This window comes from Xiphophorus hellerii, chromosome 7 (assembly GCF_003331165.1).
Source record: "Xiphophorus hellerii strain 12219 chromosome 7, Xiphophorus_hellerii-4.1, whole genome shotgun sequence".
In the NCBI taxonomy this organism is placed as follows: Eukaryota; Metazoa; Chordata; class Actinopteri; order Cyprinodontiformes; family Poeciliidae; genus Xiphophorus; species Xiphophorus hellerii.
Window position 1 is genome coordinate 27,026,587 of NC_045678.1, and position 26,275 is coordinate 27,052,861.

The following is a 26,275-nucleotide window of genomic DNA, read 5'->3' on the forward strand; positions in this document are numbered from 1 at the left end:
ATAATTGAGTTGAGTACTGCATTTCTTACTGAAAAGCTAAAAAAAGTTGTCTTTATTTTTTAACAAGTTTTAGTTTTATTTCTACTGAGTATTTTTGTTTTATGTAAACAAATTTTGAACACCACTACAACACATAATTTATATAATATTGTGTTGTCATCACTTTATCAAACACACAATTTGGTTTATATAAAAACCAAACAAAGACACAAATATGCTAAAATTAAAAAAATGTTATGTTAAAAGCTAAGAACTGTAAATTCTTAAAGTTAATAATTAAAAAATCAACCGAAGGTAGTAAAATCAGTTTCAGTTTAAATATCGGATAATTTACTACATTACATCACAAATTATTTAGCCTTTATTTTTTTATGTTTTGCTTTAAATCAAATCCTAATTAGGAAACAACAGAAGGGGGAAAACAACGATTCCTACCAAACTTACCCATTTCTATCGACGTGATGACGTCAGAAATAGCGTGCAGCGTGAACCGAGCGTCAGATGCAGCAGTCAGAGGTGAGTGTTCAGATGGAATCAAACATGTGTTTGTTTGTATCCTCTTCCTTCTTTGTTGGAGTCAGGGACTCAGCCGGTCTGAGGTTATTTGTGCCCGGCATGCTGGTTCCGAACGGGAACCAGAGTGAGGGTTCGGTTCGGCTAACGGAGCTAATGTAACTCTTCCAGGAAGTAGACGGTCCCTGCAGAGCTGTCAGGTCAATTTTTGAGGATATAATCTCGCTAAAACAACCTGACATTTAGCAGATTTTGAGGCTTAAAAAGTTCACCTGACTTATACTTTTACTTAAAAAATCTGAAGATAAAACTGTGAAATATTATCTTATTATGAGGCAGAGCAGTGAGTTGGGACTCCAACCTGTTTGGATGCAGAAGTGAATTCTGGGAATGTTGTCCACATTCCTGCTGCCTGGATAAAACGACATGAAGTTTTAGGTGCATTACAGATCTTTGCAAAAGTATCGGCGCTGCATTTGACTTTTTATAATTTTATCAAGCTAAAGTCCCAAACATGTGTTTTTTATGATTTGGTGTGACAGGCCTAAAAAAAGTTATGAATTTAATGTCAAAGGGAAATTACGCATGGTTTTCCAGAATTTAACAAATGGAATAAAAAGAAAAAATCATCGTTATGCTGCAGGCAAGTCAGTTTTAGGGTATGCATCCTTTTGGTTACTGAAAGTTTTATCCAATGTTCTTTGATAAATATTTCTAGCTGAGTATCTTCTGTCTGTACAGGTCATTTCTAAGTACAGTTTCTCAATTGAGTTTGTGTCCAAAATTTGAACGGTTTAACTAATTAAAATTGAGAGAAATTAACCAGTTAGAGATTTAGGACTAAGCACAATTTATACAAACAAATTTGTAGCAATCAAATATGAATAGCAAACAATAAAATATATAACAGTACTTTTTATAATTCTTAATGCTTTAAACTGCAAGGAAATATTAGATTGATCATATAAAACTTGCTAAAACTATTAACTAATAACTAAAATTTGAACAAAAACCAATTTAAATCATCTGAGCAATCTGTGAATCTCTAGTTTAATACAATTTTAACTGAGTCTAGTTAAAAGAGACGTTCCTGTTTTATCCACATAGCAGTTTCTGATGTTTCATGTCTGTATTCACAATATCATCAGATGAAACAGGGTGAAATTCAGCAAGGGCAGTGTTAGCTTCACAGATTTCTGTTGAGTCAAAGAAAAACAGAAAGGAAGTGTAAAGGATTCTGAGAAGCAGATATTTGACAAAAGCAGATTAGTTTTTGTCAAACATCAACATAAAGATTTTGGTTTAAAGATGATCTGATTGACAATAGGGAGGAGATGTGTTAGTTAGAGGGTAATAATCAGAGTGAAGTAAACTGGTTTCAGTCGGAAATTAAATGAGAGGACATTAACAGGCCTGAAGAACATGAAGACATTAAAATGGACATAATCTGAATCCATGAGTTCAGATGAGTTGGTCTGAACAATGAAGCCATGTAATAGTTGTTCAGACAGCCTTTTCATCCTGAATATTTCCCTCTGCTCTGCTTGGCGTGACTCAGGGTTTAGAGTGAAACCAGTCGACTCAGATCGAAGCAGATTTCTCCTGGTTCTGTTTCAGTCGCTGATTCTGTACGAAATATTACAGCTACTTCATAATGTCTCAGGCAGGAGCTCTAAGTGGAGTAAGCCGGTATAAAAAACTGTTACCGCTGAGATGAGAGACTGGTTTAAATGACAGTTTATCAGTTTAACGTTTACCTGATATCTCAGATGATGATGTTAAACAACAGACTGCATTACTGAGGGTAAGGCTGCAGTGATTCATTGAGTACTAAAAATTCTCAAAATGAAATGTAGTTTGTTGATACATTGTCTACAGCCACATAAATGTTATTTTTTTAGTAACCAGTGCACTACAGGAAGTTGTGGGGACAGTAGTGTCTCCATTGCAGACTGTGCAAAGCAAAGCTCTTGTTTTTACATCACACAAGCCTCTAAAGTGCATTACCACGCAGCTGTGTGGCGACTCTGGACGGCTGAAACAAAACCACATTGGGATCTCTTCAGCGTAGTTATATGCTGTTGGTTCTTGCTATTATCTTACATAAAACATGTTGTGGTAAAGTACATGGAAGCAGAATAGATCAGTTGACTTCTGTCGCTAATAATTTCTTCAGTCGTGATGCACATAGCCAGAACCTTTTTCTGGAGTTACTGTCTAATTCATTCAGATCTTGAGTAGAGAGCTACAGTGGGGGGGGGGGAAATGAGAGTAAAATAAATTATAGCAGCAAGCCTTGGACGGCCGTGTGGCGAGCCAGTGGTAAGTCTTAAAAGCTTGGCAAAAATCCGACCTTTCAGACAGGAGTTATTGTCGCTTTGTTTTTGATGGTGACGGATTGGTGAATGTGTTGAGTCAGTCAGTAATGACTCACAGAAAGTTTGGTACAGCTCTGACCTTACGTGTAGAAGTTAATACACTTTCATGTTTTATGCCGAGGAGTTAGATTTTGAGGCTTGGCTATGCCCACATGCTTTATTGCAGTATAAAGGTTTTGATAACTTTTGATCTCTAATGCTTCTAAACAGTGCCGAGTCATTTTGAAGTCTAAGTCAAAAGCTGTAGGAGAAGTTCGCATAGATGCAGCGTGTGTAATGGAGAGAAAATGACGGCTTTCATCCAAAATGGCCGACTTCCTGTGGGGTTTAGACCATGGCTTGAAGAGACTTTTTTTTTCTAAGTCCTAAGAGGTTACCTATGTGCAACAAGAGCATCTCAGGGTTTCCCCCAGTGTATTATTAGCCTGGCGGCCCGCCATGCTTTACTAGCCCCCGGCCAGGCTAAGCGTTGCTTGTTTATGTTTTTATGTGAAATTACATTAATTATATCCCAACTTCAGAAGATTTGCCTTTACCTTAACAGTGCTCTTTAGTTCCTCCCATCAGTCTGCGGCTTCTCATATTGAGGTCATCAAACCAAATTTCAGATCTACCATAACTGAGCCAGTTATGGTAGCCTCAGGTGGCCTCAGGTTTGCAACCAGCTTGTCACTGAGAAACCAGTAACCTCCTCCCAGTGACAGAGTCTCACTGAGGAAGAAACTGCATTAGGTTTTCTATCACTTTAATATTTCTGCTATAACTGATGTATATTTGCATATAAAATAAGTCAATAGAGCTTAATTTACAATTTTTATGTCTTCGTGTCATGAGGCAGATCTCAGCTGGCTGGTGAGAGAAAAAGTAGATCTTGGTCTTAAAAAGTTTGGGTCCCTCTGATGTAGAGGTTGTGTGTATCTGACGTTTTCCTCATCTAGTGAAAACATTTTGCTGTGACGTGAACAATGTTGGCGGCATCGCGTGGCTCAAACACCTTGATCTCATCCAAAAAAGATGACATGAACTTGTTAGTTCCTCTGTCCATTGTAGTAGCTGATATATTGTGAAAATCTGGTAGAAATGATGGACTAATCGAGTCATGTTTACATAGAAACAACGCGCCGCGAGGCTTTGTTTGTGAGACTTGCGGTCACATGGGTTGGTTGTAGGCGGAGCTTGGTAAGGTCCATGACACAGCTGGCTCCTCTGCGCGTTGCCTCGCGCTCTGCCAATGCTTTACCTCACTTTACCTCAGCGCAGATTGCGCAAGCCTCCTTTTACTCAAAACTGGACACAGACTGACCTGTATGGATATTTACATAGACTTACTGTGAGGAATTATGTCTCTTTGGAGAAATCAAGGTAAGAGTTTAAAACTCGCTCGTTAGCTCTGGTTGCGCAGCTCTATGTGAACCGCAGGAATAACTTGTAGTAGTGAATTCAGAGGTGCGTTGAGCGAGCGATGAGAACGATTTATCTTTGTGAACAAAGAATTATATATTTTACAGGCTGCCCAGCATGTGGGTCTGTCTTCCCTGCAAAGTTTATGTATTTGGTCCCGGTTGGCCGGAGCGTTAGTGGTTAACCAACCAGCGCTAACCTCATCATGCAAGTTGTCAACTTAACATCTTTTAATACAAAAACATGGTGGGCCACCAGTGGACTGCCTCGGTGTCCCGACCACCTGGCTTAGCAAGTTTTCTGGAACCCTGCATCTTGATATCTGACTTCTGACACAATTTCAGAAAGGTCCAAATTCAGAGATGGATCTTTCCAAGTGGAAAAAATAACTTCCTATTCTCAGAGGGAGGAGCTTTGACAATGTCAACAGATGACTACAAAGTATCATCGGGCATCCAACATGGATCCATCATACGGAGTTTAGTGTAATTCTGCCTTTCTATGTGAAAATTATAGTGTTTTGAAATTTTTGGCGCGTACGCCACACTTGCCACTAAGCATGCTCAAACTTTTGATCCCCCATCCTTTAACTGCATACTGACCACATTTGAAGCCGATAGGTTAAAATTTCTTGGAGCAGTTTGTTAAAGTTCAAGGTTTGTAAATGTCTAAGAAGGTCAAAAACACCTAGTGTATGACTTGAGTCGTGTAATCAGGAGTCATAGCATGCCAGTATTTAGGCTCTGGTTGTTCCCTGCAGTTTCATAATAATGACCATATAATACCTTTCTAACTGACTACTGTATAAATGACTGGATTGTTTCAGAAAAATATGTATTCACTACACTTTACTTTGCTTATGTTGCAATACTTGATATACATTTTAATTTATTTCCTATTTAGACATAAGAGCAAAGGTTCTAAATAAAGGTTTATAACATGATTTCCTAGTGTTATTAAAAAATGATTCAGACACTCCCCTGAAAGAATCAGGGTTTGAATTGGACTTTAAAAAATTAGTTTAAAAAACTGAACATCTCTGGCCTATATGTTTGTTTTTTTTCAACAATAGTTTTTCCTTCCACTCAACTTTCAATTAACATGCTTTAATACAGCACTTTGTGAGCTGGTAGCTTATTTATCTTTCACCTTTTGTGGTCTCGTTACCTTGTTGAGACATGAAACTTTAGTTTGACTGACTTTGTCTTAGTTTGACCACTAAATTGAAATGGACCATAACATAAATATAACATTACTTAATTAAAAACAAAAAAAATAATTAATGGCTAATTTTGGATTCTTGTTACTTATCAGCCGAAATCATCAAAATGAACATAAACACTTGAAATGTATAAATCTGTGTTCAAAGAATTTACATTTAATAACTTTCTGTTTTTAATTAAAATTACTGAAGTAAATGCCGTTTTAATGGTATTGGAATTCACTGTGATGCACATGTCGATAATTTATATCAGCATGATTGACCTCCAGCTGTTCTTTTTTTGTTGTTTAGATGAAATGCAGAGGAGTCATTATGAACTGAAATCTGTGGGATGCTGATGTGAAAAATGTGGGCTTCATGCTCTTAATAATCATTCAGAAAACATGATGGTATTTAAATTTCCCACATTCTGGATTAGACTCATCAAACTTGACTTATTTAGTTCATTAATCTGTTGGTTGTTATTGATCTTCATAAGGCTGAAAGTTCCTTGTTTCAGCAGAGGGCAGCTGAAATATTACCCCCTGACATTTAATGCTGAGCCAACACTGACTTGTTGATCTTTCCTGAAACCAGTACAATAATGTGATGTGTACAAAGAAACTGATTTTAGTCAGATATCCGCCTTCGAGAGAGCCGTGAAGTGTCAGAGAGTCAAATGAAAGAAGCTCATCGTCAGAGTGAGAACGACTCGAAAGCTGAGGCAGATCAGGAACCTCTGCCTTCAAATAACACGGGGACTGGCTGCTGATTCATTCAGCAACATTTCATCATCTCACACTGTTAATACACACAAACACAACGGGACGGCTGAGCACAGCCTGCAAAGAAACACTGCGAGGAGGATGGGGAAGGTAGTGAATGTCGGGGATTCTCCAGTGAAGCTGCAGTTTCTGCAATGTAGTTAGTTTTATTTTTACAGTACCCATTCATAATGAAGACTCATGAAGGTTGATTGTTTAATTTTATTCCAGTTCATTTAAGTTTTTTCTAATGCAGCTTGTTGAACAGACCAAAGAGTTTTTGTAGAATGTTTTAGACTTTCTGATAATTAAGAAAGTCTAAAACATTCACAGAATGTTGCATATACATTCTGTGAATGTTTATGGAACATTCACAGAAAGTTTTTTTTCAGCAGTAATTGATTTGATTCAAAAAGTTTAAATATTAGTGGCCTAAACACTGAACCCTGTGGTGCTCCATAACTACCTGAAGAGTTACCAAACTGGAATGTGTCAGACTAATATATTCCAAACCTACTTTGTGATGTTTCCTTTATTCATACAGTCAGCTTTATGAAATTATACACTTCTGGATGTCCATGCATCCTTAAAAGTCTTTAATTCATTTATCTAAAATTAAGGCCTTAAATGTAGTAACTCCATTTTAAAAAGTAAGTTGACATTTCATATGTTAATCACAGCTATTACGTTTTGTTTTTGCAGGACTGTTTCATCTCATATATTCTATGTATTTATTTATTTTTTGTCTTGAGGGACTTTTCCGTCCTGCCAAGTCACACTCACACATCTTTATTGCATACTGTTATTCACTCCTAGCATAACTTTGCTTGCTAGCTCCCTTGCTAGCTTTTTTGCAGCTATCATGCCTAAGTCTAAATATATCTCCACTTGACTGGACAAAGTTTGTTCTTTATATCTGTGGAGACAGAGACAGAGACAAACATTCATATTTTGCACTAAGCAGTTTAGCAGTCCGTATTTAGAAGTTTTTCAGATCAGACCCTCGGTCATTAACGTCAATTTCTCTGTGGTTTACCACAAATAACTTCCCAAACCTAATGTATGACTCATTTGAATTATTGTTATTTTATTTTATTTTTTTAATAAAATAAATAATATTGACTGATGAAGCAAAATGTACCTGAGACATTTGGTGAGACATCACTACCTCCACAAATTGCTTGTCGGAGGTCCGCTCTACCCGAGTCACTCTTTTGCATGGTCAGAACAATCTTGTCGTGGCATCGTGACTTCCTTGCATAATTTGGATTTTCTTAGCATACGTCTGTTTAATTTCTCAGAACCATCCTGAGCTTCAGCTCCCGGTCCTGGTAGCTGTCTCGGTTGGAAAGGGTCACAGACTTTAGTTCATGCCAATCCTGTCCACCCAGGAAGGCTACTCCACGGTCTATTGCTTTTCCTGTCTTTGGGTTTTAAAATATTGTGGTGAATAAAAGCACAGCAACGAAATTTCATTCAAGTTGATCAAGGTGTGGATAATCCGATTGGACACAATTTGTTGGTTCTAGTCTACTGTAGTTAGTCTAGACCAGACATTGCAGTTCTAAATTGGTTGGATACCATTGTCTTGTCTTCAGATTCCAGTGTTGTGACCTGAACCAATAAGCCTTATTTGACTGGCTACCTCTCTGACTGGTGTTGGTGGAGTTTGGTGAAGCTGTTGCACGTTGTGTCCATCAGACAGGTGAAGATCATTCTCAGACATAACAGAGTCATCTTGGTCCTAAATCTGCTGAATATTAGTTGGAGTGACCTACATGTTGGTGGTAGTGGTATTGAGTCTGAGATGGCATGAAGTCATCAGGACATCACCGTGGATGAAGCAGCAGACTCGCCCACAGATTCACGACAAACACGGCGAGAAGCGTTTCCAGAGATTCCACCGTTTGGTTTCCAGGCGGCGCGGTGCGGTGCTGACTCAGCCCGGGCGCTGCAGCTGCTGGGGGGATTCCCTGCCGGGGAAACGCCCACATTAACCCTTTGTTTCATGTGTGTCTGCAGCCTTCCATGTTCGAGGCGGTGGGAGGAAAGGTGTCTAAACTGGAATCCCCCACCGTGGTTCTGTTTGATTTAAGGTGGAATGATTGATTTCACATTTACTAACACACTTCCTGTCTGGTTGATCAATAAGCAGCTCAGAGCGGTTTGACTTTCCATTGTCCTCGTTGTCCACATCTGCCTGCCTGTCTGGCCGACTGCCCCGAATCTCATCAGAGTTTATTTAGATTTAATCCTTTATCTGGTTCAATTATCATAGTATTACCACAAAATCTAAATACTTTTTAACGTTTTTCGATTCTTGTTCTTTTTGACTTTTTTTTTTTTTCGGCTCTTGTATTTTACTTTCTGTCTTTTTTTTTCAAATGCATGTTTAAATCTTTTGGAAAATATTTGTAGTGGTGTATATATTGAGAAAAATATATGTACATTCAATGCTTTTATATTTCTATCAGTTTTTTTTGTCCTTTCCCTCTTATGTTCTCACTTTTTTGTACAACTTAATTCTCAGATTATTGTGATTTTTTTCTCGTATTATAACTTTATTCTCTTATCATTATGACTTTATTCTTGTGATTTTTTTCACCTTGTAGTAAAAATTAAATCTTTCAATGTTTATCTGTTTCTACACACAAGGAAAGGAATTAGTAAAAAATATGCTGAAAATATACCTATTGTCAGAATCAAAGAAGATAATTACTTTGTACTTAGTAAAACAATAACATGTTGATAATCACACTATATATTTTCATGTTTGTGTGAAGAAACATGACCATCAAATCTACTTTAATGGAATTCCATGATTGCTAGATTGTAATGATAAAATTCTAAAACCTTTTCAAAATTATTATTTTTAAATGTAATTTTTTTTTCTAGCTTTTTCACTAATTAAGTTTCCCATCTTTGTGTATTTCATTTTTGCCATGTTAAATTGTCGACAGGCTGCAGACCAGACTCCAGCCTGTGGCTCACATCCTGACATCTGTCTGAGGAGTTAATAAGAGACAAAACATTGAATTATTTCAGTCAGATATTTAGTTTTAATAGGTTTCTGCTGCTGTCGGCTTTGCAGGAGTCTGAACCTTCTTTATCTGGGGAGTAAAACTGTTCACTGGGAGGCCGGGGCAGAAAAACGAGTCGTCAGTTTTTCTTCTGAAGGCCAAAAGGTCGCCCATCCGTAGTTAATCAGCCCTCCTGACACGTTTTCATATTTCACATTATTTGGACGCATTCAGGAAACAGATTGGTCCATTTTTAGCACAAAGGCTGACATTGTGCTTCTGTTTCCAATCAGATTTGTCTTTCTGACACATCTGCATGGCAGAAGGCTCGTTGGTATCTGTCTCCAGCAGAAGAAACAGCTCATTTCCTTCTCCTGATATGAGTGGCAGCGAGCAGATATGGACTGATGGAGCCGCGTGTGGGCGAGCGCTGAGTGCTGCTGCAGCCACATTAGCTCCCATTGTGGGCAGGGTAATGGAGGAACGGACTGGAAATGGTTGGGAGGGAATTCAGAGGAAGAACAGGGGAGCTCAGGGGACCGTAAGCTGTCCACTTCCTGCCGCCGGCTGCGTAAACCTTCCCACAGCATAATGGATCCTATCAGGACACATTGTGCTGCAAATAGATGGATGTTACTGGGTTTTACTGTGGTTTGTTACTGCAGAGTTAACTGGCTGCACAACAATAGGCTTTCTTTTACGGCCTGAAAGAAGGAGGATTCACTCTGCCTCCATCAGGCCGGTTTTTCAGCTGCATGGTAACTTTAGCACAGTGTCTGCTGCAACCTCTGACCCTCACCGTGTTAGCTGCTCTGTGTTTCTGCAGCTGACGGGGATTCCTGTCAGGCTGGAAGAGCCGTGTTGTGGAAATGTCGCCGAATTCTTACAGACTGTGGAAACACCGTAGGCTGGTGTTCCTGCTGTTCTCATGAGACTCTCCTTCAACTTTCAGATCAGTTCTTAATAATGACGCAGCGTTCGGTGACTCACGATGGAGTTTTTGGCTGAAAACAAACTCTTTTTAGGTGAAAAATCACTGACGGAACAGGTCACGATCAGAAACATTTAAACAATCTGAGATAAATGACAAACTTTATTTCAAGGCATTTTACAAGACAAAAAGATCAATTTCTGAGCTAAAATTTCATAGAAAGATACAGTTGTGTTCAATAAATGTGAACTAATTATGATGAATTTCCTCTTACAGTTAATGAAAACACAACATTTAGGATTAATATATTACAACAAACGGATAAAAAATATTTATAAACTAGAAATGTAGGCTCAGGCAGCCTCAGAACATTTTCTCATTCTGCCACATTATAATCACAAACTTTAATGTATTTTGTGTGATTGATAAAGACAATATACATGAAAAGTGTGGTGTGCATTTGTGTTTAGCCTTCTCTTGTAGAATCACTTTTCACCACAGTTAGAGCTCTAAGTCTTGTTCATCTGAAGTCTGAATTTATTTCCTATTCCTCTGTTTAGATTTTAATATGCAAAACATCTAATTTGTTCCCACTTCATAGCTTTTATTGTGTTGTAAATCCCAATAAAAAAATCACAGAAGTTTGTCACTGGAAAATGACAAAACCTTTCAAATCTGTATACCTTTGGAAGAGACGTGTACCTAGGACTACATCTTCACCTCACAGATTTTATATATATATATATATATATATATATATATATATATACACTGCTCAAAAAAATAAAGGGAACACTTAAACAGGTGTTTAACACTTAAAGTGTTCCCTTTATTTTTTTGAGCAGTATATATATACATATATATATATATACTGTATATATATATTATATTGGCTCACATATTGATGAATGTGCCTGCAGACTTTTAACCTCTCTCATCAGGTCGGCGGCTCCTCCAGCGTTCTGCTGGTCGAAGCGTTTTATGGCGGCTCTCACAAACAGCTGATCGACCTTCTGAAGGAGAACGTCGATGGATGCTCCGTCTTCACGCTGCCGGCCAAGAAATGGCACTGGAGAGCGAGAACAGCAGCTCTGTACTTCAGCCAGACCATTCCTGTCTGTTCATCATACAGGTGAGAGGCACACATGTGACATCATGCAGGTAACTCCTCAGGTAGACTCCAGAATCCAAATAAAAACTAAACGGTATCTTTGTAAAATCAAATAACATTTCTTTGGTTTTTAAGACATTAATCGCCAGAAATGAGCATTCACATGACCTCATTATCAGAGTTCTGGTCATCAATCAGAGTAATCAGAGATACAAACAGAGTCATCAACAAACTTGATGATGTGTCTGCCCTTGTTTCAACTCTGGCACTCATTTATGTATAAAATGAATAAAAGTGTTACAAGGCCACAGCCCTGAGGGGCACCAATGGAGGATAAAAGTACATCAGATAAAAACTACAACCTCTAGGGTCTGTTTGTGCAAACAAACCCCAGTTTGCATGAACGCAAGTACTATGCGGTTAAAAGCTGAGGAGAAGTCTGTGTATTTATGGGTGTGGGTCTGTAGTAGTTTTTAGGTCATACCCTGTTGAGCTCGATTGGAGGCTTAGGATGCAGAAGAGTCTTCTGCTGGTTTCAGACAGTGTGATGCTGCTGATCTGATGGAGGATAACAGGAACAGTTTCATGTGCGAGGCTTCTGTCCCTGCTTCTGCTTCTGCTGCTGCTGACTCATTCCCAGACTGGTTTCACAGCAACATGAGCGGCAACCATCACTGCTCTGAACTTTAAGATAACCAGACACAGGTGGGAGATCTCTGAGTGCTTTCATCAGGAACTTCACTTCCTGATGAAGTGAAGTTCATCTATGATGATGTCTTAGTTCATCTCTGACTAGACTGAGAGAGACACAAGATGTTTGTACCGTAAATATATATATATATATATATATATATATATATATATACATATACATTTGTTGTGATTAACTATAGAAACTCCTCTCACCTGAAGAAATTCAGGGTCCTCCCAAATATTGCATCCAAGCAGTCCTTGCCATTGTGTTCCTACCCACATTTATGTAGCAATGATTATGTTTCGACATATTAGGCAGCTCTAGTAAAAACCACTGGATCAGGAGAACCTCTATGCAATTGTGGACCTCATGATGCATAAATCTGAAACCAAACTAATTAATGTAAGTTTTTTTGGATCAGCTGAGTCCAAATGTTTCTGTTCTGCTAAAAACAACTCGTGGCTTTTATCAACCCGGTTTCTGAGAACAGATAGCAATAGTTGGGTCCAGACCAGAGGCAGTGAACCACATTAAGGTCCTACAGCCAGAGATTAGAGAAGCTATAAGGATGAGTGTGACCTGAAGACCCAGAACTGATCGTCACAGGGGTCCAGTCCTGGTGGGGATGATCCACATTCAAACAATGGTGTTAGACACTAAAAACAAATAAACATGTTGTTTCCGATTGTATTGATGAGATCTTACAGAAAACTGATTATATTTACTTCTTGGAACCAGTGTCCAATATTCCTAAAGTTTCTGAGACATTTTCATCTCTGTTTATAATACACAGAAACTATCTGAAGGTCTTACAATTTCAGCTTTAGTTCCCCTGCAGTGCAGTAGACCCTGGGTATTTGTGGGTATTTGAACCACGAAGTCTTATAAATAGCTAAAATATCCCCTCTAAAAACACATAATCACAATAACCACTTCTATTTTAATACCTAAGATGCCAAATAAGCCTTAATATATATTATTAGGTATAATAATTATTATTATATATTAATAATCTATATTAACATATATATTAACCTAATACCTACAGTCTTCCTTATATTTGGGTTCAGCCAGTCACCACCAAGGAAAAGAAATGGTTCTCTCAGCAGTACTTTCAGGTTTCACCACCGTGCTTCATAACTGCTTAAAAATAAAAACAACAGGATGGACTGAGGACTGAAGGGAGAAAATGTCAACAGCTAGAGAAGAAACAGTGGATAAAACAAGAAAGGTCACATCACCAGTTTGCCAGTATTTCAGATAATTAAAACAAAACAAATAAATCAATAAATATCAATATCAATTGATATGAAATGCTTATACCATGGTACATTTTTCAGTCATTTTTTGTCCATCCTTAGTGTCTGCCCTTGTTTTGACCCTGGCACTCATTAGTGTACAAAATGAATCAAAGTGGTGAAAAGACACAACCCGGAGGGGAGAGAGAGTCAAATATCTTCCTGTCTGTTTGCCCCAAACTTGTGAAATGTTACACAAGAAGACTGTTTCCTCATCTTTATAGACCAGTGGGAGATTTGTGTTTCTCTACTATTATATACATTTACTTAAATGAATTTTTTTATTTATTTATTTTTTTTATTTCAACTGTTTTTCTCCACAGGGTTTTGTTTAGCAGCTCGGTTCTGAACCTTTGTGAGCTGGTAGCTCTCCGACCCGATCTGGCCCGTCTGAAGAAGGTCCTGTACTTCCATGAGAACCAGCTGGTCTACCCGGTCCGTAAAGACCAGGAGCGAGACTTCCAGTACGGATACAACCAGGTGCTCTCATGGTAATCCCAGTAACACATTCAACCCGACTGATCATTGATCACAATAAGCTGAGCTCAGTTTGACAATGCAAAGGCCCTCTGATTGGTTAGTGACGAGGAGCAATCTGATTGCTTGATTGTGTCTAATTAAAGTACTTCAGGTTATTGATCAGCTGTCTGACTGTAAAACTGATTGTTGTTGATCAGCTGGCAGCTCATCAATAAGCCGCAGTTGCTCCGTCTTCTCTAACCACATTACAGCAGAGATCATTAGCAGACGTCTGATGGGGCACTTAGAGTCCAATCAGTGTCCCAACCCATCCTCGGGTTCTCTGGTTCTGTCCCCTCTGTCGTTCTGACCGGGTTTGTCTCTGGTTCTGCAGCCTGGTGTCGGATGCGGTGGTCTTTAACTCCCGCTTCAACATGGAGTCCTTCCTGTCCTCCATCGGCTCGTTCATGAAGAAGATCCCAGACCACAGACCCAAAGACCTGGACCGGCTGATCCGTCCAAAGTGTGTGGTTCTGAACTACCCAGTCCAGTTCCCTGATGTCAGCAGGTGGGTTTAAGGTGCTTCACTGATCTATACTCCCATTGGTAAAAAATTATGTAGTTTTTTTCTTGCATCAGTCTAACTCCTCACAACACCTTTTTCATATTTTACTTATTTTGTATCTGTTTCAGTATTTTTCTTATTTTTTAAATTATTATTAGTGTTAGTATTTTATGTGTTTTGCATGTTTGTTTCTGAAAATATGAAGCTTGAAGTTAGTGGTGTGTACACTACGTTTATGGTGAATCTAATTGCATCCTGGTATATGTAAACACCTTGGTTCAGTATACAAAAATATCAATAAACATATCAATCAGAAAAGTGGTTCTGATCTGGATCAGTAAATGTAAAATGAACTCCTCACATCTAAGATTACAATTACGTTTTCATAGATTTGCTTATAATGTTTTCAAGAGAGATGTATGCACAATTGGATCAGATAAAAATATAAAATATGTTGGCATCATTCAGTCGTTCCAAAGGAGAAATCTGTGTGTTTTTGTATTCAGTCATTTTTCCCGCCCTGTGTTTAGATTTGAACCTTGGAGGTTTCTTTTTTCTTCTTGCTTTTTTTTCTAAAAAAGAACTTAAAAATTCCTGAAAATATTTTCAAAAAGTGACTTTTATTTCAATCATCCCTTCTGTGAGTTGTATGATGGAGCATTAGTGCCCGGCTATGAGAATACAGTCTTTATATTGGCAGAAAAAAGATGCAATTCAAGATTATGAGATTATTTTTCATGTTGGATTTCTCATAAAATTACAAGTTAATTTTCATAATGTCACAACTTTATTCTGGTATTAAGACTTTATTTTTGTAATACTGTAAGTGTATTCTTATATTTGTTTTCCAAAGAATAAATCTTAGCCAGATTCTTTCATCATAGATTTGACCCGAATTTAAAGAAGTTGTGTAACATACTTGTCAAACAAGATGGCCACCCTGGGCATGCTGACATCATCCTGAACTTTGGAAACCCAAGGAGTGTAGTGGCAAAAAATTCAGACCTCTCATGAATCTTAACAAATCAAAAATTTGATAAATTGTTAAAACTGATTTGTTGCCCTGCTCTGGTCTGTTGAGTTTTAAGATAAAACTTCCTGTGTCATGTGATCTCTCATTTCTGGAGCTTTGTTCAGGTTCAGCCTCAAGCCATGAAATGTGGGCGGAGCCAGCAGTGTGAGGGCCTTAGCTGCGTGTCTGTGGTTGCCGTAACGACAACCTCCATCCATCAGTCGGCCTCTCATTGTAACTGAATAGTAATCGAGTCCTGCTGAGAGAGACAGACGTTCCATCCATCATGGCTGCTGCTGAACCCCGACTCCTCTGAGATAAATGAGGATGTCACGAACAGCTGAGTGTTCCTTCTTCTACTGCCCCACTGCAGCGAGGGATGGGGACTGGTTCTGGTTCTGGTTTCAGTCTTCTACATGTTCAGAGTGGAATGTGAAGTCAGAGATGATTAACTGTGCAAAAGAGTTCTGATCCAACGAGGCAGTTCAAAGTGCTTTACACTATAAAAACATAATGCCGTAATCAATTAAACAAGAAATAAACATTTCATTTTATCAAATGCCATCATCAAGCAAATACACATCAAATATGTTGGTCAGTTTTTCATTTATAATGGTTCAAAAACAACTCTAAACAAGTAGGGGTTTTAGTCTAGATTCAAAGGAACTCAGTGTTTCAGCTGTTTTACAGTTTTCTGGAAGTTTGTTATAGATTTGTGATGCATAGAAGCTGAATTCTCATTCGCCATGTTTGGTTCTGGTTCTGCGGATGCAGAGCAGATCAGAACCAGAAGATCGGAGAGGTCTGGAAAGTTGATGCAACAGCAACAGATCTTTAATGTATTGTGGTGCCTCCTGGAAATGTTCTTTAGGTGATAGAAGACCGGCTTTGTAATTGTCTTTATGTGACTCTGAAGGTTCAGGTCAGAGTCCTTCACTACACCCAGATTTCAGACCTGATCTCTAGTTTCTGTCTATAATAACTGAAGCTGTACATTGACTCTGGATCGTTCCTCTTTAGATCCAAACATACAAACATCAGTTTGTTTCTGTTCAGCTAGAGAGAGTTCTGATTTCTCCAGACCCAAACTGCTGGATTGAAGTCCTGCAGTTTAGACTCTGCAGTCCCTACATGTTCTGCTCAGTGATCTGTCCTCCCTGCGGCGTCCCTCTCTGATTATTACCCCGATTATAAACCCCGGCAGCCTCGGCGGTCGCTGACCTTCATCTTTAATCAGACTCAGAGGTGACATCATCACTGTGATCATCAATAAGCTGATTGGTTTTACTGCCTGCAGTCAGACTGCTCATTCCTCAAATGGATCACTGAGTCCTGTTTTCCAGCGTCCTCAGAGAAACAGACGGACCTGGAGACGCTTGTGTCCTGCTGTCTGTCCCCGTCTGTCTGGGTTCTGTTTGTGTAATTCTGGTTTTGGTTCTGTCTTCAGTCTGCTGCCTGAACACAAACTGAGACGTCTTCACCGCTCTGCAGAGACCAATCAGCAGCAGACGTCGAGGTAATCACATGACCAGCTCACTGGGTCGGATCGCCTGTAGGTTATCACAGCTGTTGGTTCTGACTTGATAGGTGTGAAGAGGATCCATCATCTGATCCCAGAACCGTTCTGATACCTGTGGACCAGGTGAAGCCTCTACACATTGTGTGGCCTCATAGGTGGTGAGTTCTGGTTCGACCCGATCTACTGCTGCTCTGTGCCGCTATGCAGAACCTCCCTGAAAGTGTGGACCAACATATTAAACCAGTAAACTTCACAATCTGCTGCAAACTTAATAGTTTGAGAATACAGGATCAAACAAGCAGAACTGAACTGAACTGATTCATCCAGCCTTTCATCGTTCAGTCATAGCCTAATTAACTGATTTGAAGTGTCAATCTGCATGAATCAACATAAAATATCTAGAGCTGAAACAATCAAATTAGTTGTGATTAATTTATTATTATTATTTTAATAATAAATTAATCACAACTAATTTGAAATTAATTAATTAACTGGAGTATACAGACACCAAAAAGTCAATTTGCTGAAAGAACAGCACACTCAAAGCAGTAATTACGTTTTAACTGTACAAAATATTTTCGTCATATTTTTTCTCTATTTTTTTTTTTGTATCTTTTGCATTTAAGATGAACAACCTTTTTTTTCTGTCAATCAACTCTGAAATCCTGAAGAGAGGCCTGAGCTTTTTCTTATGTTAATGTTGGAAATATTTTTTAGTTTTTATTTTTTGCTGTGGATGCCTCTTTTGGTACAAATAATCAACTAAAAGAATGCTGTGTTATTGAATTTTAAGCAATAAAATATTTTTATTACTTAAAAAGAAATACAAATATTTGTTTGTTGCATTTTTATGTTTTTAATACTGCATAAAATAATCTTAAGTGGTTAAATAAAAATGTGCAGATTATTTGTCAGAATAAGTGGTAACTAAAATAATACTTAGTTGCAGCTCTAAAAATGTCATTAGCTTTACAAAATATAATCTATTCCATATTTCCACTTTTTAAATTTGAAGCACATTTATAGTAGAGAAAACAGATCCAAGCACAGAACCCTGTGGGACTCCATTACTAACTTGGAGAAGGTGAAGAAGACTCATCTGTTGCATTAACAAATAGGAATCTGTCAAACACATTATATAATCCTGCCTGGTGCAGAATTATGCATCTCTCACATCAATGATATAAAAGTTATTGAAATGCGGCATAACTGTTCAGACTGGAAATGTTTCAATAACAGCAGGATACGTATCCGACGTAGTACCACTATAGGACGTGGCACAAATTGGATTTTTTGGGGGGGTAAAAAGAAATAGGCCATTGAGAATGCCATAAAAAAAATATATATAGGCAACAAAATATTGCATTTAGGTTGAATTCATGGTCCAAACAAAACCTCCTGCCATCTGTGTTTAAAGGGAACATGACAAGAACCCGGAGCTGTTCTTCAACACTTTGATCAAACTGAAGGAAAAACAACTGGATTTCCAGCTGTCAGTGCTGGGAGAGACGTTCACCGATGTGCCAGGTACACACTCACCTGCTCAACACACACACTGAACTGCATGGAGCTGGAAGCTGCTGTTCACACCATTCAGGACTGTCGGCTCAGGTGTGTGTTCACCTGTGTTCCAGTGTCTGTGTGTCTCCTCCGGGTGAATTTCAGTGTTTTAATAACGATGTGATGGTGTGTTGATGAGTGTGTGTTTTAGCGGGCCGAGCCCACTCTGAGTTATTGGATCATAAAGTTTTAGTGCAGAACAAACAGCCGGCGGTAAATCAGCCGAGAGCCAATCACATTAGGAGCTGAGTGATTTCACTAACAGCTCTGCGTATTGATCACTTTCACCTGTTAGAGACTCTGCTGGTTTAATCAGAGAGATCTGTCCTCATCAAACTGTCCTCTTCCTCTAATTACCAACATAAACCTCCTGCAAGATCATCACAGCCCAGGAGGAAGAGGAGGAGGAGGAGGAAGGTTAGCAGACTGAAGGCTGAGGGGAAAATGTTTCTATTGATTTTTAATCAAAAATAATATTCCAAGAGTCAAATCACTCGGTTTCTTTAAGATTTTAGTCACATAGAATCAGACAATCTTTTACATTCATCATCCTTCACAAATTATAACCAACAGGAAGTTCAGCCAATCAGTTTAAAGGAACACTGTGACCTTCCTCACATGACGAAGCTGTGATCTCCTCCTGCAGAGATCTTCTCCTCCGCCCAGCAGCTGCTCCAGTCCAACATCCTGAACTGGGGCTTCCTGCCCAGTAAGGACCAGTATCTGGAGGTGCTGTGTGACGCCGACGTCGTCGTCTCCACCTCCAAGCACGAGTTCTTCGGAGTGGCAATGTAAGTTTTTAAATAACGATGAATAATAATAATATAGTATAGAACAGCTAGGGCAAAAATGATTAGTCAATTAATCATGATGAATCAATTTTTTCAGTAATCATCAGTTAATTTAGTAATTGATTAATCATTTACTGCAGCATACAGACTCACAGGCCACCGTTTGCAAAAAAAAAAAAAATCAAGTGTAAGCTAACAGAATGCTGTGTTATTCTATTTTAGGCAACAAAATTAATATTTTATTATTTAAAAAGCTAACTGAATTATGTGTTTATTTGCATCTTTTGATATATTTGCAATATTTTATTAAATAAGCTTGAGTGGTTAAATGAGAAATCTGCAGAATGAGGCACTTTTATCCAATTAATGGTCAGAATAATAATATCGATTTCTAAAATTGTTACACACAAACCTGCATCAAAAAAAGGTTTTGCCACAGTAGCAAGATCTAACTCTATACTGATACAAAGAAACAAACATTTTTGATACAGCTGAAAAAATTCAGAAAGCATTGTTTCTCCTAAAGATCTGAAAAAATCACCCTAATATTTTGTTTAACCCTTTAACCTTCCCTCCAGTTTTTAATAATACGTTGGACAATTCTCAGTCCAAGATTCGTAGTTTCTGCATCTTTGTAGATGTTTTTTCTGCTTGATGTCAATGATTCCACCCTTCTTAAACAAACTAACATATTTTCTATAAAGTGTCTCTGGCCACGGTTGCTTAAGAAACGAGAAGCTATTCTTTGGGTAAAAATATGGTCTCCTGTATGAAAAATGTCAATGTCCTTTACGGATGTATCTTGGATTCAACTGAAAAAGTAAGTGTAAAACAGATCTATTAATGTAAACCATGACTGGGTCCATGCATTCTGGGTTTATACTGAGTTGTTGGTTTTCTGAGATGTTGCACATCTGGAACCCAGAAGCTGTTGTAGACGTTCCTACTCTGGATCGTTCCTGCTTTTTCTCCCAACGCTTCCAGATATTCCAGGATGCAGCTCCCCGTAAGTCAGGCTCAGCTGTCAGAGGTTCTGGAGCGGAAACAACACAATCATGTGGGCCTGAGGCCTCACTGACACTTTGATCCTCATTAGGTCTGAATCTGGTTCTGTCTGATGAATCCGGATCATCAGCAGAGCTCATTAAGGCCCTGCAGCCAGCAGGATCCGGCTCTGATCGGATAGCTGGGTTGGTGTGTTGATCCAAGATCAGCATCTGAAGGAACCCTTGTCCAGGTTCTGCTCTCAGATGTTCTTTTAAAGTACTGGTTTTTAGTTTGCATTCTCACCGAAACTCCAAAAAGTCCAGATCTTCGTGAAAAAACCCAGACCCTGGACACATCGTCCACAGAGAGCAGAGGAAAAACGACTTCAGAGATTATCCAGAAAGGATCAGAACCAAGATCTCAGAATGAATAAAGGTCTTAAATACATGTACCTCAAATTAAAGTTTTAAAATGTCTTAAATTTAATTTAAAAAATTCAAGTCTGTCTTAGATACGTTTATCATAGGTCTTAAATTTTGTCATGAAAGAATTATTTAATCTCATATGTAGTTTTTTTCTCACGGGACTGACAGTGAGAGATGAAAGACGAAAGTCTTCACCGCTCGGTGTGAAATCCCACACACAGCAAGTGATAAAAGTTGAGGGCCACAAACAGATTTTACTTTTGTTATGCCTAATTGTAATACAGCAGGATTCCCCAAGCAACCCCTTTGTTTTTGGTCTTAAATTTAATTCAAGGTGACATTGAAAAGTCTTATAAAGTATTAAATTTGACCTGTTAATGGAGCTGATCCAAAGCCCGATTCTGCCTGACTGTGTTGATGAATGTTGGTGAATGATGATTCTGGGATGTTTCAGGTTGGAAGCAGTTCACTGTGGATGTTTCCCTCTGTGTCCAAAGGCTCTGGTGTATCCTGAAATATTCCCAGGTAAACACACCTGAGACGGCTCTACCTCTCTGGCTGCAACACCAGACCTCTTCCTACTGCCACCCCTGCAGGGGGACACCCAGAAAATGTTCATATGGGTAGCTAGACCATTAGAAAACGTGTGAATTCACAGCTAAAAAAATAATAATAATAATTATATGTTTATATTTAAATTATATAACCAATTTATTTATTGGGTTTTCCATTCATGTCTTCACTGAAGAAGGTGACTCTCTATACCTTTCTATGACATAAACATAATTCTTGTGGGTGGTCATAATTTTTCAAGAGGGGGCTATGGCCCCCCCAGTCCCTGTCTTGGGACCGCCACTGACTTCCTCCTTTTTGTCCCAGATCAGTACCTGTACTCGACCCCTGAGCAGCTCTGTAAGCGTCTGCAGGAACTCTGCAGGAGGCCCGACCTCGCCCGTAGACATGTCGTCATGGTAACCCTGTCATTTTTTTTTTTGTTTGAAAGTTGTGTTCTTTATTTTAGAGGCAAAGCAGGTTACAGACAGATTGTTCTGGTTCTGATTCTGCAGGTGGACACCTCATTGTACTCCTGGACCTCTCTAAAACCACAATTCCAGGCTGTCCTATCTACGGAAGGTACCTGAACACACCATGATGCTAGTTACTTCAACTTCCTCTGAGCTCTGAATCAGAGCGGTTCTGTTCTGACTTGAGTTGGATCAGAGTGAACTTTCAAACCCAGGCTGGAATCTAAGTCCAGATTAGAGATTCCTTATGCTCTTAATCTGGCGTGTCACTGCAGGAATAAGAAGCCAGGTCCAGGTTCTGGTTCTGGTTCTGAGTCTTTCATGGGTTTACGACTGTTTTTCAGTGAACAAATGTCTGTAAAGGTTTATTTTATTCAAAGTATCTATGTTTTTTTAATAAAAGATGTAAAATAAATCCAGATGTTTAAGCATCTTTGAGTGTCCTGAAAAGCGCCATATAAGTCTGATGTCATTTATTAAAGTTTATTTGTTTCCAATAATCAGATCAGATTTGGAAACTTCCAATCGTTTTTTTTTTTTTTTTTTTCTACATGTTGACTTAATGTCTAAGAAAAAGAACACCATCCACATAACCCGTATAGCAACTGAAATCCAAATTTTACATTGAACAATTTGGATTTACTACAAAGTCGAAGCTACTTGTTACCATGTTTTAGGTTTGCTTAACTAATCGTTTAGCAAAACAAAACTTTGCTCGAGTGATTTTTAAAAACCTGCGATTTGTCCTCTATGTAGTTTAATCCATAAGATAATCAAATTTGTGTTTATTGAGAGTTTTCCAAATGGCTTTGCATGTTTTGAGATGGATAAAAAAAAACAGCAAAATTAGTCTTTGTTTAGTTCTTGATCTTTGCAGACTCATCCACGGTTTATTATATAATGAAAGTTTTCTGACAATATGATTTATGGTGTAAAATGTGATGATGTTGACCATAGTGCCACCTATTGGTCGGGAGTAGCAAATTTCTCTTAATAGTTAAGAGAAGTTTCCTGTCTTGTTTTTTGTGTTCAGGCTTCAGATTTTTTGGGGGGAGGTTCTTGTTGGGGGTTTCCTCGGGTTTGAACTCCTAAAAACCATCAGTTGTTGTATTTAGAGTTTAAACTAAATTTGTGAAATAAAGAGCTTGATTAGGTTCAGTCAGAGTCTTTGATCAATCATCTCTAAATCCTGAATAAGAGGAGTCCTGTGTTCCTAACTGAGCCTGAATGCCTCCAAAGAAGGTCATCAGTCATAGCAGCTGCTCCGATGGTTTAATCCAGAGCTGCAGACTTTAAATCAGAGCTGCAGGTGAAGCTGGAAGGAAAGTGGAGCTCCTCTGATTTAGAAACCATTTAATCTCCAGCCGCAGTTGTGTTATTTCTGAAGAAAAGCTTCCAGAAAGCTGGAAGAGTTTATATTTTATCGTTAGCAGAGAAGAACCAGAACAGCAGCAGGTTTCTGTTCAGATGTTGTAACTAGGATTGAGATGTTTAAATGGATATTTGAATAAAACCTAGTTCAGTCTGAGACATGTGGCAGCTTGAATTGAAAGAACCCGACTGGTTCAGATCTTCCATCGGAGACAGAAACCATTTGCTGCTTCAAGGCTTCTCTGCAGACTGACGTATTATCACCAAACGGCAGCCGCCATGCTGCTGCAGGAGGAACGCTGCTCGTTTCTGATTGAGACTCTGACTCCTGCAGCATCAAACCAACAAACTCCTCCTGATGTCTGTTCATCACAGAGCAACAGAGAGGCAGATTTACACAAACTACAGTCACCGTGAACAGGAAGTGCTCTGGGCTGACTGGTTCAAACATCAGGACGGCATAAAACTCACACACATTAGAAACCAACACATAAAAACAGCAAAGACACTCAAACAAATACATGATATGTATTTTTTTTTATTTAAAAATGTACAAAATGTGCATATTGAGCATTAAAAGACAGAGTATTTACCAATAGTGACAATAAAAAAATGTGCAACAGTAAAATTGTGCAGATCAGCATGGATGTAAACACTGAGTTTGATGGGATCAGTTACAGAGTCTGAGAGGAAGGATCTACAGCAGTGCTTCTTTGTGCATTTAGGATGCAGCAGTCTGTCACTAAAGGTATTCTTTAGTTCAGCAACAGCAGAACCCTTTGTGATTCAGAACCTGATCAATAACAAATATTTTAAATATATATATATAATTATTGCAGCTTCTTGAGGGAAACACTTTTTATAGCCAGTTAAGTGAAACAGATATCCTCATGTTGATCTGAGGCATTGCTACAGGCTAATTCTAACACATCATAGTCTGGGTCATAGGGGTTGATGAAGATGATGAAGAGGAAGAGGTCAGCTAAAGCCTCAGAGTCTGATGACTAATTAGAAGCTGATAATGGAATCAGATTAAGCAGATCAATGACAGTGAATGATCTGAGTTCCCATGAACAAACTAAACGATGACTGCAGATTGAAATCAGTCAATTAAAAACATTTTTCTCTGGTTTTCCTCATTACTGTGAATTGTTTCCTAATCTTCCCTCCATCATTTGCTCAGAGCCAATCAGGTTTGAGTTTGGTGACCTCTGCGATCATCAGCTGAGAGACCAAACCTCACCTGAAACATCCATCACCTGACGGCCCGTTGTCATGGTTTCACGATCCAACCTGTTGTTCTGAACCGGGTCAGAACCATCAGAGGGCCTGTCCTGGTTCTGACCCGGTCCATTAACGGTTAACAGCCAGTGACAGTAAACATGTTGTCCCGCTTCGTGTCGTCAGCGCTCCGCGCGCGCGAGGCGAGCACGTGATGAATATTCCCGCAGCTCATTACGGAGCTGAAGACGATCCGGTTTGACAGCATCAGAACCGATGAGGATCAGAGTCTGATGGAGCAGATGTAGCACCGAGATGTTCAGAACCAGAACTTTTATCCCAGCAATCAAAGAAATAAAATATGAGATTTTTACATTTTATTTCAGCAGCTCAGAGATCAGACAGACTCCATGCAGGCGTGCGTGTGTGTGTGTGTGTGTGTGGGTGTGTGTGTGGGTGTGTGTTAACAGTGGACACATTCAGTTGTTTAATAAATGAGCCCTCGGGGGAGTGTTGTGAGGAGCAACACTGCGCATGCTCAGTGGCCCCGGGCCCGGCTGATGCGATCTGGATCAGTGTCGCCTCTCCTGACGAGCGGCTGCAGACGTCAGAATGCATTAACAAGCTGATGCTGCAGGGCGGACCGGAACTGGGTCAGAATCAGTCACTTCTGGAGAGTTTTCTAGAACCGGATCCATCAGAACCGATTCCATGAACCCAGATCTATCAGATGTAGATCTGGGTCCAATCAGAAACCCAACAGGAGTCACGTGAGTTGGTGTCTGTATAATCACAGACAGGTGAGTCCAGAAAAACCCTCCTCCACCGGATCGCACCAGTGCCGGCCCCAAGTGGGGGTCAGCCGGGGACATGACTCCTCCGTGGAAAATGTTGGCGATCCGTTCTGCTCTAGAGAATCATGTTCAGGTTCTAGAAAGGCCTAAAGAGTCGTCTTCTTCAAATAAGACAAAAATGTTAAACTACATAAATTAATACATTTCTAAAATCACAAATAAATTTAAAATGTATAGAGAAATTTGGACTAAGAATAGCCAAATTAATCGCGATGAACTGATTATTGAAATTATTGTCAACTAATTTAGTAATGAAATAATAGCTAACCGGAGTACAGACTGAAAAAAGGGCCAATTTCTGAGCAATAATTGGGCCAAAATTGTACAAAAAAATCTGCTCTACCCAAACCTCCTAAAGTGGCAGCTTAAACTTAACCTGATTCATATTCTGTAAAAAATTCCAATTGCTATCCAATTATTAATTGGTTAATCAAAACAAATCAACAGATAAACTTTACACTCTATTGATACTAAAACAAACATAAAGGGCTGAGTTTAGAAGTATTGTAGAAATATCTTTTCAGTTGCAGATTTGCTACAAATGACCAAACATACACTACATGATTGTTGTTGTTGCGTTTTAGAAAATAAAATGTTTATTTTCTTGTTTAAAAAAGGAATTTAATTATTTACTTGCATCTTTTCTAATTAATATATATATAATCTCTTCCTAATTTTGTATTGAAAAATGCTTAAATGACAAACCTGCAGAATTTGACATTTTTTTCTTCATTTAAAAGTTGAACAATCAAATAATTCGTAGCTTATAAATTGATAGCTAAATCAATAATTAGTTGCAGCCATAATATACTTACATTATTGCTGTTTCTGAGTACGTATAAGCCAGTTTTAGGTTTCAGATTTAAACTGATCTGAAACAGATTCCTGATGTGATCATCAGTAAAATGTTCCTTTAATTAGATGTTTTCTTGTTTGTGGTTCTGTTCAGTACCAGAACCAGAGGACATAAATCTCATTCAGCTGAACTCGTTCTGCTTTACAGGACGTCTCCAGTCCTTTCTGTAACCTTCGCTCCTTTTCCTGATCACAACATTCGCTGCAGCCGCGGTTAACGGGCCGTTAACGTCTAACTGGACCTTTTACGTTGATTAGTTTGTTTGTAAAAGTAAATTAGATCTGCTGCAGCAGACGGCTTCAGCCGGAGAGAACGGAGA

At 38.8% G+C, this 26,275-nt stretch overlaps 1 protein-coding gene across 2 annotated transcripts in view; it reads left to right on the plus strand.

Annotated features, from left to right (window-relative positions):
- Positions 1 to 453: 453 nt before the first annotated feature.
- gtdc1 (glycosyltransferase-like domain containing 1) overlaps positions 454 to 26,275 on the plus strand; it is a 32,439-nt gene continuing 6,617 nt past the window's right edge. For both annotated transcript variants that reach the window (XM_032568453.1, XM_032568454.1), the window contains exons 1-11: positions 454 to 516; positions 11,150 to 11,340; positions 13,635 to 13,802; positions 14,165 to 14,338; positions 16,795 to 16,863; positions 16,935 to 17,024; positions 18,284 to 18,393; positions 19,073 to 19,217; positions 21,084 to 21,154; positions 21,509 to 21,600; positions 21,697 to 21,763. In XM_032568453.1, coding sequence (XP_032424344.1) covers positions 502 to 516; positions 11,150 to 11,340; positions 13,635 to 13,802; positions 14,165 to 14,338; positions 16,795 to 16,863; positions 16,935 to 17,024; positions 18,284 to 18,393; positions 19,073 to 19,217; positions 21,084 to 21,154; positions 21,509 to 21,600; positions 21,697 to 21,763 — 1,192 coding nt within the window. In that variant the 5' untranslated portion in view covers positions 454 to 501. The remainder of the gene's footprint in view (positions 517 to 11,149; positions 11,341 to 13,634; positions 13,803 to 14,164; positions 14,339 to 16,794; positions 16,864 to 16,934; positions 17,025 to 18,283; positions 18,394 to 19,072; positions 19,218 to 21,083; positions 21,155 to 21,508; positions 21,601 to 21,696; positions 21,764 to 26,275) is intronic.